This window comes from Typopeltis vanoorti, chromosome 7 (genome assembly GCF_054136105.1).
Source record: "Typopeltis vanoorti isolate ZY-2024b chromosome 7, IOZ_Tvanoo_1.0, whole genome shotgun sequence".
In the NCBI taxonomy this organism is placed as follows: Eukaryota; Metazoa; Arthropoda; class Arachnida; order Uropygi; family Thelyphonidae; genus Typopeltis; species Typopeltis vanoorti.
The window spans coordinates 96830426-96846332 of record NC_143555.1 but is presented as its reverse complement, the minus strand read 5'-3'; the positions used below and the strand labels follow the sequence as shown (position 1 = coordinate 96846332).

At 35.1% G+C, this 15907-nt stretch overlaps 1 protein-coding gene across 5 annotated transcripts in view; it reads left to right on the top strand.

Moving 5' to 3' along the window:
* Nucleotides 1-15907, top strand: part of LOC150104886 (uncharacterized) — a 695785-nt gene that overhangs the window by 449896 nt on the left and 229982 nt on the right. For all 5 annotated transcript variants that reach the window (XM_090395398.1, XM_090395401.1, XM_090395397.1 and 2 more), the window contains exons 18-19: nt 624-715; nt 7732-7957. In XM_090395398.1, coding sequence (XP_090251524.1) covers nt 624-715; nt 7732-7957 — 318 coding nt within the window. The remainder of the gene's footprint in view (nt 1-623; nt 716-7731; nt 7958-15907) is intronic.

Sequence of the window (15907 nt, the reverse complement as noted above, 5' to 3'; positions counted from 1 at the left end):
TTGTTAGTTGATGATGCAAAACTGAGGAGATGTAGATATCCTGAAAATAAATTTAAATTGGAGACTGGAAAAAAAAGCTTCGAAACTGGAGAATATTTCTACAAAAAATACAGCTGCAGTACAGATGAACATAAAAGTGCTATTCTGGATTGTTCTTTGAAGAGTAATTATTTAGAAAATTATTAATAATTAATCGATGATATGTCAAAGGAAGAACTTTTACACATGTTTGAAATCTAGGTTAGAAATAAGTCAAGCAAAAATTCAGCAATACCCTGATCTTTGTAGCTCCCTGCCCCTTATTTGCAGTAATATCTTTTCCCATTTAATATTCCATATAAATCATGGTTGAAATTTTATGCATTGTAAAAACAAATTTCCTACTTTTTTGTAAAATAAAACATAGGTCACATAAGGATATAATAAAAAAAAATAAAACTAACGAGTATTTTTTTTTAAATCATATTCTGACCTTAGTGTACTTTTAATTATAGAATAAAAATGTTTTCATATTTGCATTCGAAAATTAAATTCATTATTTATGAGTTGTAAAATTTTTATAACTGCTGTCTTTTCATGTCTTTTTTATGTGATTTTTGTATATGTATATTGTTATCTAAAAGGAACTATTAATCACTGGGCTTCGAGGAAGAACTTTCACCGTACAGCTAGTAATAGTCGATTGCAGCAATCTGGTGATGGAGTACATCAGGAGGTTAGAACTTCCTTTGAATATTATGTATAAATTGCATTCTTATGATTAGAGGTTGATATTTTTAACTGGATTCTTCCCTCATGCATATGTACTTGGTAAAAAAAAAAAAAAAAGCCAATTTCAAATCCTGTCTTTGATAGAAGAAACTTCATTAGACTTTTCTTTTGTGAAGAACTAAATTATCCTATTTATTTTTTATTTTATTTTATTATTTCATGACACCTCCAAGGAGTCCAAAGACTCATCAAAGGAGTGCACTAACTCTACAAATCTCTGTCTCCACCACTTAATTCACCGACTATACCAACCACTACTGAAAAAAACCCTGCTCCCTCTTTATGAGATTGGCTAACTCACCTTCAGTTGAAAAAAAAAAAAAAAAAAAAAAAAAACCACATATAAAGATTCCTCTTGTCATGATGAGAATCGAATGGCGCAATGTACTGTGGTTTTTCCAGTTGTGCTATAGACACTTGTTTTGCTTAGACAGAGAAGCAAGATTTTTCTCTCAGAAGCTTGAAATTTTATGTGTAAAAAAAAAAACAGCAGCTCAATCTGTGCACTTATACATTCAAGAGACATAACAAATGTCATAGGACTTATCTCAGTAAAATCAAGTTTAATGTCATTGAACTTATAATAAGCATCTCTGATGTGCATTTAAAAGAACAGTGGGATATTGTGCCTTTGATTTGGAAAATACTTGAGTTTGTTTCTTATCAGGATGAAAGGAATGGGCTTTTTCATTTGAAGGCAAGTTAACCAATCTTATATGCCAGTAGCAGGATTTTTCTCTTAAAAAGTCATATTTTTCATCCAATATACAGGAAAATTGTCCAGAGAACATACACAATCTACAGACAAATAATACTGTGTGTTAGCAGATTGTATGGAGTAGAATCCCATCCACAATGTCCTTGGATTCTTGGAGGTGTCAAATAATAATAACAACATATTAAAAATTTATTTATAACTTTCCTGCATTATTCTCACACGAAGTAGTGCATGGATTTGAAGATTATGTTGATCAGATATCATGAGCTATAATGTAATGAATAGAATTATCTGTTGGCTCTAGTGCCTTTTTAAGCTGTTAAATTGATTTTTTTAAAACACTAAATTTTGCTAGGATAAGGTAATTAACTCTTTTCATTACATTTAATTAACTCTTTTCCAACAGTAATATACTACTGTTGGAAAAGAGTTAATTGCTAGTGCATATATTCACAGGGATGTTATTTGTAAGAAAAATCTAAGTTTCTTAAGGGGGGGGGGGGTTGTGTTATCTCTCATTGAGACCCATCAAATTCAGTCTTATCTGAAGAAGGCCTAATAAAGTTCCTTTCATCACATGGGATTCAAATCCAGGTTCATTTTCAAGGCATTATCCATGGCAAGCCACTCTACCAGATGTCACCAAATGTATTGCTTCAATTTAAGCTTACATTTTTTAATTTTCTGTTAAGTAAAGAGTGATGATAATCTGTAAAAATTCTAGTGCATCAAAAGTTATTGTCAATTTATTTACTCATTTTTGGTTTATGTACTGTAAAGACATAATTTCCTTTTGCTTAATTTTGTCCCTATAAATGGTCTAATCGAAACAAAACTTGTCAAGTTGTTTCAATTTTAAATTTTCTTCTTCTTGTACATGTTCTTAATGAGCTCTTAACCCCCCACAACTCTCCAAGGATTTCAGGGTAAGGTGGTTAGCCCTATGCCCACAAATATACATTGTATGTAAATTGCATGTGTTCTCCTGGTCAGTTTGCCTGCATGCAGGACAAAAAAACCAGAGATTCCAAAAAGAAAACCCTGCCACCTCCATATTAGACTGTACTTACTTTCAGTTGAAAAGCCCTGATAAAGTTTATTCATGTCCTTGATGGGAATCTTTCCAACTGAAAGGTATTGCCGAAACCAACTGAGCTATGAAGGCTCTCCTGACAAATTTTAATAATGATCCTAAATTCCAAATTTCATTAAATTCTATCCAGTCAATGCAGAAATATTAACACATGTATTTTTTGTGTCATCATCCACAAAAAGCCATAAACCTAAGTTATGTCATTTAACCTTTGCCCACTGACAGCATTAATCTGGTTTCTTTTTTTCTAAGCAAGCAAAGATGGAATTTTTGAGGAAGATTGTGTATTCACACTGGACAAGAAATATCATCTACTCTAATTTCACAAGCATCAAGCTACTGTGGGATTCAGATATGTAGTGAATTGGTCGAATAACAGGAACACTATTCTGTTGGCCACTGAGACAACAATGTGAATCATTTTGTCAAATTTTAAAAATGAATTGAACTACAGAGACATTGTGCACCTGAACAATCTTATTTAATAAATTTCATCTATGATAATCATCAGTGGTGTTTTGGATTGTTACTTGGAAATTGTGCTCTTATAATATGTTGTTTTAGAAGTGATTTTACCCCACCTTCTGCCCCAAAATAGAGTACAGCAATAGTTCTCAAGGGACTGAAGAATACTCTGAGCATTTCAAAAAAAAAAAAAAAACTTTCCTATATTCTAATATCAGGCAAAGTTAGCACTAATGGACCATGTATAGCTATGCCTGCAGCATGAAAAAAAGATGGTGGCAACAAGTCCAGACAGCATTTTGAGTCTTGCATACAGATCTCTTGAAGCTATAAAAATGCCAAAGCTGCAAATTAGACATTTCAGAAAAGAAAAATAGTTTTCTATGCAATTTTTGTTGCCAGTAGACTCATGCCAATTGTGCCAAAATTGGTCGATTTGTGCCCAAACTCCTAAGCAACCTCAATCAGCCATTTTCTGTTCCCTGTGCCTCTCAACTGTTAAACAGTTCCTAAACCTTGATAAGCACATGGACAGCCTGAAATGGTGCTTTATCATGCTTAACAAAAGCTTTTCCAGAAAAATTGCTGCAAATGAAAAAAAGAAAAAAGCTCAACGCAGTTCATGATCAGCATCCCAAAGCTAACATACTTTCTGCCAACAATGCCAATCTTCATGACCTTGTTGCCTCTTCAGTTCAAGAAATGGTTGTGATAGAAAACAAACAATGTAATGCCATCTCCTGAATTTCTATTCTGAAACCGGCACAATACGAATGGAACATTAACAGGCTTTCTGATGAATGCATTTTTGATCCCAAGAAAATTGTCACGTGTCACCACTTCGGGTTACAAGAAAATTGTCACAATTACTGGTGAGACAGAATGAACTTCCTGCACTTAATAAAAATGACCTGTGATACCCCAACTAGCAAATCTACGTTCGTATTGGCCATGAACAAATAATTGGAAAGCATTTACCTGTCTGTTATCACATGTATGAGCCCAACCAGATCTGACCTACATGCAGCATGAACAAAGACAGTGACTTTGACAAGAACTGGAACAGAAACATCAGAGTGGCAACAAAGCTTGGACAATCAATTATAAAGAAGGAATACTAGTGAGGAAGTTAAATTCTGCAAATAGCCAATGTGGAAACTTGATTCAATACACTGCATAGAGAAAGTGTGGAAACCATGTGCTTAACAATAAACTTTATGGAATCTTCTAGATCAATTTCACAAATATGCTCACATGGTTTCCGTTTTAATTTAATTTACGTTCATTTCCACCTCCAGTCTGCATAACCTCACTACTTTACCTAACAGAAACTCCAATCTCAACCTCCTCCAACACTACCTATACTGCTTTCCCACTACTTTCTTTGACTCCTTTTGCTTCAGAGGTGGCATCTCTATCTGAAATCTCCAAATTTTGATCTCCTTTGGCTAAAAATCACTTTACTTTTATTTTATCAAATTCATATCTGTCTCTACTGCTCTTCTAATGCCAACTACTACTCTAAGCGTTTCAATTACCTTTACCTAAATATTGATTTTCTTCATTCCAACTTTCATAACAATGAAATCATCTTCCTTGGAAACTTCACTGTTCATGACACCGGCTGTCCTCTTCCACCTGCACAGACACTTGCCATCACAAATGATCTCACACAAATTGTTAACATGTCCACCAGAATATCGAATAACTCCAACCACTCCTCAAATGCCCTGGATCTTATCCACACTAGCAACCCATCTAAGTTTGCACTGAATGTTGTCTGTCCTATAGACAGTTCAGACCATATTCTAGTGCAGATCTCCCCCCCCCCCCCCCATGGAGTAAGATATACATAACCACTAACTTCCACATGTTGTATGATATGACAAGAAAGCTAGGTTCACCAATTTTTGTAATTTTTTATGCCTTGTTTCCTTGATCAAATTGCTGCTTCCAGCCATCTCAGCCAAATCAATGTGCAGAATGAATCACTAAAATTATTCTTATGGGCATGGAAATATTTATTCCTCACTCCATCCTAAATTCCCATCCCCTATCTAAGCCCTGGTTTTCCCACAGGTGTGCCAAGGCTGTACAAAAGAGTCAGGCTACTGCAACTGGATCTAAAACTCCATCTTCCTATACTGCTTATCCCAAAGCCTGGAATAGCTGCAATAAAATTATCACCACATCGAAAACTGACTTTGCTTAAGCTTAAAGTCAGTATCTTGCATCATGCTCAAACAGCAGCCATACCTGCTGGGCCGTAACTTCTGCTGAACACTATTTCCACCATTGTTACACCCAGATGGTACAATTACATCATCGTTCACAGAAACCTCTTGGCTTCCTACATCTTCTCCAATTCTTACATAGCTGATCACAGCAAATGTCCTCCAGCAATTCTAAAGACTCAATGCCAGTTCGATCTTACACCAGAAAGAGATCAGAAAAAATTTTCTCATTTGGATACCAAAAAAAAGTCTCCTGGCCCTGATGGCATTCCTCCAGTTGTTTTAAAGGTCTATGCTACAGAGTTGATTTCCACTCTAGCTGCTTATTTTCTTTCTTTCTTATTTTCACACTTTCTTATTCCACTAGTATCTATCCTGTAATCTGGAAATTAGCCCATATACAACCTATTCTTAAGAAGAAGGGAATATCTTTACTCTTCAAACTACAATTTTCTCTCACCTCAGTTCTTTCTAGAGTAATAGAAAGAACTACCAACACCCAACTTTTATGCTGCCTTGAAAGCTCTCATCTAATAAATGACTGATAGTATGGATTCTATCACTGCTGATCAACAGGGGATCTATTATGTCACCCATCTCCAGACAAACATCATGGAAAGGTTTGATGAATCTAAAGTGGTTGCCCTGGATATCTCTAAGGCTTTTGACTGAGTTTAGCACAAAAGTCTATTAAGTAAACTCCTATCATTTGGTCTGTCCTCTGACTTCTGCAATTAGGTAGTGAGCTTTCTGACTGGATGCTCACTTTGAGGAATGGTGGATGGCTCCTAGCTTCTAACTATACAACTAGTGCTGGAGTCCTACAAGGCTTTGTTCTTTTGCCCACCCTCTTCCTCCTATATATAAATAGTCTACTCCAGATGATCACCAATCCAGTACACAGTTTTGCTTAGATAGCACACTGCACTCCATTTGACAGCCTTGCAAAACACAAGTCACTACAACCTGCAGAACTCTAACCTCTACTACCTTAAATTCTGATCTTCAAAGCAAGATGATCCAAATCCTGTAGATGAGTTTGGATAACTTTGTCAACTTCGGTGCCAAGAAAACAAAGCTCTACATTATTCCCCCCCCTTCCCCCCCCCCCCCCCCCAAACAAACAAAAAAAATCTCTGTTCAAGGTGAGATTTGCTTTCTTGGAATAACTCTAATCTCAAATCTCTCTTGGTATGGAGATCACAAATATTGTTTCCTTTGCATCCAAAAAATTAGGAGTTTTCTTTATCAAAGTATTGCTTTATTTTACTTCTTGAACAGCTATTAACCCTATACAAATCTCACATCTGTCCAACTATTGAATACTATTCTTGCATTTGGGGCAGTTCCCCTAAAAATACTTGACTTGATACAGAAAAGAGCAATTAGGTTGATTAGCAACTCACCTCTCACCAATTCACTCCACACCCTCTCTCTCTCTCTCTCTCTCTCTCTCTCTCTCTCTCTCTCTCTCTCTCTCACACACACACACACACACACACACACACACACACACTGGCATTCAGGTTCTGCTCTTTGCAACTTCTATAAACACTACCATGACTGAGATTCATATCAACTGGCATCAATAATTCCTCTACCCTCTGTCAAATCCATCCAAATGTGTGCAGCAAATAATCTATGCCCTCTCACAGTTCAACTCCAAACCCAGAGAACAAATTTCTCCTCCTTTTCGTTTATCCCTTCCATTGCTGCCCTCTGGAACAGTCTCCCACCACATGTTTCCATTTGGTTGGAGACTGTTCCAGACCACAGTTTGATAATACACAGCTTTTCAAGTCAATTGTGGACAATTCTTATTGCTCATCCACAGTACTAGTTTACTATAGGTTGACCAACCTCTCATAGACGGGTTCTCAAAATGATCTTGAGCAAAGTTGTTACATTCTATAAGCTTTTTGATATACTCCCCTCCATTCTGTCCTCTCCTTTGTACTCTTCATTTGTTGAATGGCTTAGCAAATTTTTCAAGGATTCTGAAGACTAAATTTCAGTAAATATCCACCCAGTCAGTATCTGAAAATAATTTATATAGATGAACAAAAATAAATTAATAGAGGCTTGTGATTACCTTGTGTGAAATTGCTTGAGCATGTTTGCTTAAACACTGTATAATTAAAAACAGTGATTAATAAATTATTGGATAAAATAACAGAAATATTAATTTGTTAATTTACTAATATGCAGTAGTAAATCATAGTGGAAATGGAGTTAACCCAATGTAACCATCCTCATGAGTTGGTTATATTGGAGAAGCTAATAAATTAGATAGTTGAAAATTACTGACTAAAATTTATTTCCACAAAGCTTTGCTATCACATATTAATATTAGAACTAGGTGCTATGTGAAATGTATGTCAGAAATTCTAATTATTATTTATCATTTTCTTTTATTAATCCAAAGTAGTATAAATATAATTTCATTTTAGAATTTAGCAAATGATTCCACAGCAGAGCAAGAAGATGGTGCTCAACAGACATCACCATTGCAGGATTTTTCATCTGCTTCCAATTGTTGGAATAAATATGCACAGCCTCAGCTTCAATTCCAGCAGCAGCTAGAACTAATGAATACACTTTTCCAGTCAGTACTTCAAGAGCAGCAAGTGTTATCTAGTCGACTTCTTTCCTGCTCACTTGTTTCACCTTCAGTTAGTGAGTAACTTAATTATATAATTTTATCAGGTTTGTGAAGTTTCAAATAATGTTCAAGAAATAAGTCTATTAACATGTCACCATAGGAGAATAATGTATTAATTCTTCTTTATCATTATCAGTAAATGATAAAGTTAGTAAATTCATTACTAGAATTTAAAAAAAAATCAAATTAATATGATGGATGATCCATAGTTAGATATAGAAGGCATGGTGTAATCCTAATAGTTTAATCTCAAAAATAAAATAGTTCCTGATAGTGGGATGGTGTGTATAAGTAAGATCTCTTTCTGCTACAGTAATCTGAATGATTTGAATAAGAAATATCCTAAACAATCATAAAATAGTACACTTTGCAATAGTATTGTTTTATAGTAACATTCATGGACACAGTTGAACTCAGCTATTTTTTAGCTTAGACTAAGACAGTTATTATCATTTGGACAATGAGTCTTTTCTATCAAATAACCATTCACTCATTCCTTCATTTTTAAAGTAATGTATAGAAATCCATTAACAGTTAATTTCTGTTTTACCTGGATACCTCTCAGGTAATTCCACCACTATCTACCAATGGAGGATCTCCTTGCTTTATATCTCCCACTGCTGGATAAATTCTCTGGAAAAGTTTGCAGAAACTCAAGTTGCTCTTGACAATTATTGCATTTCATCAGATTAATGGCTTGTTAAGTGAGCAACCATTTTATGATCTATAAATTAAAGATACCAAAAAATTATATACTTGGTTTAATCCTTTATCCAAGTGTAAGCAAACAAGTTTGCACCGGAACTATTTTCATGACTGTGGCAACTAGTAAAGAAGCTAATGACTTCACATCACTTGCCTTAGTATCCCATAATGCAAAGCACATCTCTTTTTGGACATGTATAATGCTATGCATTATAGGAAAAGTGTCACTACCCAGACCAGTTTCGACCTTTATTGAGGTGTCATCAGTGGGAACCAGACCCAGAGGTGATACTAAGGTTGAAGTAATGCAGAAGTCATATTTTCATATCAGAGTTGCTAAAAGATGTCACACTTATTATTGAAAGACTGGATTAGAGAAAGTTGTTGGAAGTTTTTCCACTTGCTTATACTATAAATTAAAGATACAAGAAATTATATACTTGGTTTAATCCTTTATCTAAATGTAAGCAAACAAGTTTGCACCTGAGCTATTTTCAGAACTGGGGCAACTCTTATAAAGAAGCTATTGACTTCATATCATGCCTTAGTATCCCATAATGCAAAGCACATCTTCTTTCAGACTGCATAATGCTGTGCATTATGGGAGGGGTCACTACCCGGACTGGTTTCGACCTTTTGTGCAGTCATTAGCTTCTTTACTAGTTGTCCCAGTCCTGAAAATAGTTCAGGTGCAACCTTGTTTGTTTACACTTGGATAAAGGATTAAACCAAGCATATAATTTCTTGGCATCTTTAATTTATAGTATAACCAAGTGGAAAAACTTCTAACATCTTATGATATGTTTTGACAAAGGCTTGTCTCAGGCTGTGCAATTAATGCTCAGGTTCGGTAATCATGTTGGTAAGACAACTAATTAAGCTCAGAGATTGTTGATTTAGTTAAAACGTTTTAACTAACTCATCTAAACTAAAACCCCTCATCCCATTAGATGGTCCAGTCATAAAAACTGGAAGGCTTGACAGATTTTTGTAAGAATTTCAAATATCAGTTATAAAATCTGATATTTTAGTCAGTGATATTTGCAAGTGCCTATTAGAAGAAATCTAATAGGTACTTGTATGTAAAACACATTTCAAAAGCAATTATCAACATGATTAATAAATGTTGTTGTTCATTATTATTAAATTAAAGTTTTTATATTAATGATATAAATTTGCAAGTAGTACTGATGAATATCTTGTTATTAATTAACATTATTGATTACTGGCCGATTCATGTTATTGTTATGAAATCGGCTAGTCAGATAATTAGTTAACATTTTTTTTTATATTGTGTTATGTATCATTTGTGTTAGTTGAACTATTATTTACAGGTTGAATTTGTTCTAGATGCTATGGCATTTTTCTGAATAACATAAAACCAGTTTCAGACATCTGTATACATGCAGAAATGGAATTGGGTAATTTATATAGTTCATACAAGTGCCACATGGGATGGATTAATGTCTTCTAGTGAAATGTTTAATACTTAAATGATATGAGTTGAGATTATAAAGAAAACTTCAAAATAGATTTTTTTTTTTTTTTAATATCAGTTCCATATATGTAAGATGTGACGCAACATAAAGTTGACATAGAAATTATTGTGTGCATGCAGAATCGTTCTTTTGAATTAGCTGTAGTTGTAGATCAGAACTCTTGATGAGAAAACTTTGAAAAATTGGCATATAATTAGTATCCATAATAATAATGAAGAGATGGAAGAGAATCCCCCCCCCCCCACCAGAGGTGAGTGTGTGTGGGGGGGGGGGGGGGGAGAAGACTTCTAATGATTGCAAATTTTCAATCTTCTTGATGCATTCTCAGTGCTAAATTGGTTAAGAGAAAATAGAAATAAAATAACAGTTGAAAATAATAATATGCACTTGTTAGAATGTTTTTACATGTAAGAGGAGAGATCAATCTGTAATATCATTTTAGTCCAAAGAAAATTAACTGAAATTATTCTTAGGAGGAGAAATAGCACAAGAGGAAAGGTGATAAGCAGGAATAACTTCTCAAAACTGGAAAAATTTTAAGCAGTAATTTAAATTCAGTTAATGGATAAACGCTTTGTATCTTTCTTTATATAATTTTTTCCAATAGGAAATGGTTAACAGTCTTAATAGTTAGTAAACAGTCTTTTTTCAGTGAACCTGGTGTATTATAAGTGATGTAACTGGCAACATTTGATTAAGAATCACCAAATTGAATCTTTGTTATCTTAGTACTCTTCTAAATGGATTTTAGCATATCTACCCATAATATGAAAGGCTGTAATATCAAGAAATCCTGTAAACTTCTGGTTGGGAAAAAGAAGGAAGTTATTATTTTGGATAGTGCAGAATAAAAGTCTCTTTCCATCAGGTTTGAAAGTTCTAAAGTAATTTTGTACTTTCAAAACCTTATGGAAGGAGATTTGATACAATCTGAAAAGCCTTTCTGACAAAACCTTGACATGCTGAAATTTCTTTAGGTAATTGAAACTGTAATACAGTGCTGATTTCGCCATGGACACAAACGTACACAGATGCATACGGCAGTCCTACCAGTATGTTGTGTGGCATTATGAAAATGCCAAGCGCGATGATTGTTGCATCTTCTATGCCTTATTTCTTTGGTAGGACTATATCCAACTTTCTCACTTAAACATACGTACCAAATGTGTCACTGAAATAATCCTCATAGGTATGGAAACATTATTCACCCTTCCACTCTTTATTACCACCCACCTAAATAAGCATTAATACTCCAAAATCTGTGCAAACTGTATTTGGTCTATTCCATGAGTTCAACTGGATTGCCAGCTTTCTGATTGGATGAACACTATGTGTGATCATTGAGGATTCCACAGGGATCTGTTCTCTCACCCACTCTCTTCTTTATATACAAGGGCTGTTCAATAAGTAATAAGACTAATTTTACTGTCGCGAAACCACTCATCACAATATTAATTTCTGGAATAAAGAAATGTTGCTGTCTGTATTAACAAAAGAGGTTGATAAATGGCATATACGGGCTGATGTGCCAGAGTGTCACGTGACTAAATGCAAGCTTGTTTCGGCGCGCCTACGAGCCGTGACCAGTCATTGAAATGGAAGTGTCCTTGGAACAGTGTTATCCGATTAAATTTTGTGTGCATTTGCAAAAATCGGCATCGGACACTTTTAACATGATATGTGAAGCTTTCCACGATGAAGCAATGTCGAGGGCAAGTGTTTTTCGCTGGCATAAAACTTTTAAGGAAGGAAGGCAAAATGTGGAAGATCTTGAACGTGAGGGAAGACCTTCAATGTCCATCACAGAGACAATGATCAACACAGAAGTGATCATCATCAAGGAGGATCGCAGAATTACAGTACGCCAGCTGCATGTTGTCCTGAATATTTCTGTGGGAAGTGTTCACTCAATCATGGCTGAACATTTGGAACTGAAACGTGTTTGTGCCCGATGGATTCCCAAACTCTTGACACCGGAGCAAATGCAGCATCGAGTGGATGTGTGCACAGAATGGAAAGAAAGACTGGAACAAGAAGGCGACAACAACTTAAAACGCATCATTACAGCAGATGAAGCTTGGTTGTATCACTATGACCCTACAATGAAACAACAAAGCAGTGAATGGAAGCATCCATCTTTGCCTACCCCCAAGAAAGCAAAAACTGTAAAATTGGCTTGGTAAAGTTATGACCATAATGTTTTTTGACTACGAAGGCATTGTTTACCAACACGCTGTAGAACCCAGGAATACTGTAAACGGCTCATACTATGCGAATGTTTTACAGACAGTGGTACAGCACATCAAAAGGAAGCGTCCATTGCTGAAGAATGGCTTCTTATTGCACCATGATAATGCAAGGCCACATATTGCTGGTTGTGTAGTGGACGTTTTGCAGAAGAACAACATAGATATCCTACCACACCCTTCATACAGTCCTGATCTAGCACTGTGCGATTTCTGACTGTTTCCTCAGCTCAAGAAACCACTAAGAGGCTGCCATTTCAAAAGCAACAAAGCATGTATAAAAGCTGCGGAGACGGTTTTGAAAGAACTCTCAAAAAACGGACTTTCACATGTGTTTAAGAAGTGGACGCAACGTTGGCACAAATGCATCGCATCTCACGGTAGTTACTTAGAATAAGACCATGTAAATGATGACGATTAAAGGTAATCTGTTTTCTGTATAAATATAGTCTTATAACTTATTGAACAGCCTATGTATATCAGTTGCCTGTTTCATTTGAAGAATCAAGCATACCATAACTGGCTTTCATAGAACTCCATCATCCTCAGTTTTCTTGCAGCTATTTTGTACTTATGTTAAAGCATGGACTAGCTGCAAGGAAATTATCAACTCATCCAAAATGAATTTTGAAAGAGCTAAAAGCAGGAAACTTGCACTCTGTCCAGTCATGGCTTCTGGTCTTTTGACAAAGCCATTGACCATAACTTCTGTCCATCACTTCTCCTGCCACCATTTCATTCAGATTACTCAATTAAAGCCAACCTCCTAGTTGTTTTCTTACTGCTCTAATTCTTGCATAGTTGATCCTGGAAAATGTCTCCAACAATTCTAAACAATCACCATGCAGTGTCCTCCTTGACCTTTCACCAGAATGAAATAAGATGAATTCCACCGAACTTAAATACAAAGAGATGTCTCCAGGCTTTAATGTCATTTTTTCCAGTTGTCCTAAAGTTTTTCTCCAGAATTAACTCCCATTCTGTCATCTTTTTATGCTCTCATATTCCACCAGTATCTATCCCACAACATGGAAATTAACTCACATGCAACCTATTCCCAAGAAGGGTAACAAATAACAACATGAAGGTGATGTCCAATTTCTGTTATCTTAGTTCTCTCTAAAGTAATGGAGAGAACCATCAACATTCAACACCTATGGTACCTTGAAGGCACTCAACTAATAAATTATCACTAGTATGGATTCTGTCACTGATTAACAAGGGATCAACAAACACCACCATGGAAAAATTTGGCAAGTCTCAGGTAGTCACTCTTAATATCCAGTGCTTTTAACAGGGTCTGGCACAGGGATCTATTAAGTAAGTTCTCATTATTTGGCCTATTCCATGACTTCAAGATTGCTAGCTTTCTTACTGGATGTACACACTATGTGTGATCATTGAGGGTTCCATAGGGCTCTATTTTCTCACCCACTGTTTTCTTCTTTATTTATATATCAATGGCCTTTTCCTTGATTACCTTGATGGACCTGTGATTTCAGTCAGGATTTCTCCATGACTGCAGGTCATAAAGAGTCCAGCTATTCCTGTCTTGAGCCTTACTTCTCCATTTTCCTCCAACTTTCTTGATCATTGGTTCTTCCCACCTTAAGGCCGGTCTTCCAGGTTTCCTTTTGGTATCTCTAGGATACCAATTTGTTACTCTGACTGTCCATCTGTTGTCTCTCATTCTGACTGAGAGATCTCCTGCCCATCTACTTATTCTGTTGTTGTAGATTGCTTTTATTACATCTTTGAGTCCAGACTTCTTTCTGATTTCTGTCTTTTGTGGTCTATTTTATTTATATTGCACATTAAGTTGTTATTAGGCTTTGTTCTTCTTTTAAAGTTGTGCATTGATTCTAAGAGTTCAGGGGAGTGAAATATTAATACCACATCGTCAGCAAATAATAGAATATTTAACATTTCACCACCAATGTTTATTTCACCTTTTGCATCAGTTTTTCGAATGATGCTGTCCAGAGTAGATGTGAAGAGATTAGGTATTAAGACATTGCCCTGATGTACTCCTCTAATAAAGTTAATTTTAATTGAATGATTGAAAAGAGTGATATTTGTTGTGCCTTCTTTGTAAGTATCTTTTATGAGCTGGATATATGCTATTTCTACTCCTTGTTCTGTTAAAGCGATAATGCGTTATGTCCAACGGTGTCAAATGCCTTTTTAAAATCTATAAAAAGAAAACCAAGTGGTGTCTGGTATTCTCTGCATCTTTCTGTTAGTTGAGTAATAGTTTGAATATGGTCTATTGTTCTTTTGTCTATTGGCCTGTTCAGTGTTATTTTCATTGATGGAGGTTTGTATTCTGTTTAGAATGACTCTGGTGAATGTTTTATATGTATGTGATAATAGACAAATGGGTCTGTAATTATTGATGTCTTTATTATCTTTTTTATGCAAGAATTATGGTCTTTGATGTTTTCCATTCAGTAGGTGCTTTCCTTAATTGTATGTATCAAGTAAATCTTTCTGCTAGAGCTTTAAAGAGTACTTGTCCACCCATTTTTAATTCATTGGATTTTGTACCGTCAATTCCTGGTGATCAGTCAGTTTTTATATGTGAATAGCCAAGTTTTCTTCTTCAGGTAGGACATGGTATTTCCAAGTTTTCCAAATTTTCATCTAGTATCAGAGCTGTGACTACTTGTTTAGATGAGTAAAGGGTCTCATAAATCAATTTTATTATTTTTTCCATTTCACCTCTGTTTGTGTGCTTGTTTCCTTGATTGTGTATGAAGGCTAATGGCAGTGGTTACTTTAGATTTCTTTCTTTTTCTACTTTTTTTTAGGCTACTGCGAAGCCTAGCTGCTCTGCCAATTTTGTCATTCTGTATACGGTAAAATCTCTCATAACCGGCAATACCAAAATGACACTTTCGAAGGTCTAAATTTAAACCCGAAATTTAAGCCTATGAGATAAAAAAAAATATGCAATAGGCTTGCATTCTGGCAACACTGTTGTATGTCATGTGGTAATTCGTACTGTAATTTTTAAATGCTATTTAAATTTGATTTTGTGAAATATAAAATTATATGTATGTGTTTTAAATGTTAAAAAATCCACACGATTTTTGATGTTATTTATGTAATTATGGTCAGCTACATGTGATGCAATTTCTATATGCAGCATGCAACTTCTACATGTGGCATCACAAAACATGAACAGGTAAGTTCTCGAAATATATATATTCAATTATCCAGCAAAATCTCGTATCCAGAATTGGTGAAGTCCCGTTGTTGCTGGTTAAGAGAAATTCTACTGTATATTAGTCATCTTTGATATTCTGCCTCAGTTGTTTACAGATAATTTTATATTCTAAATGATCTTTTCCTGTATCTTTCAGGGTTTTTTTTTTCAATAGTGCTATCGTTCTTGCTGATAGGCATTCCCTGGTCTTAGGAGGCTCTTTCTTTGCAATTCAATAAATGATTATTAAAATTTGTTAAATCTTCGTCGATGTCATTTTTTTTTATTTCCAGTCAGTTTCTTCCA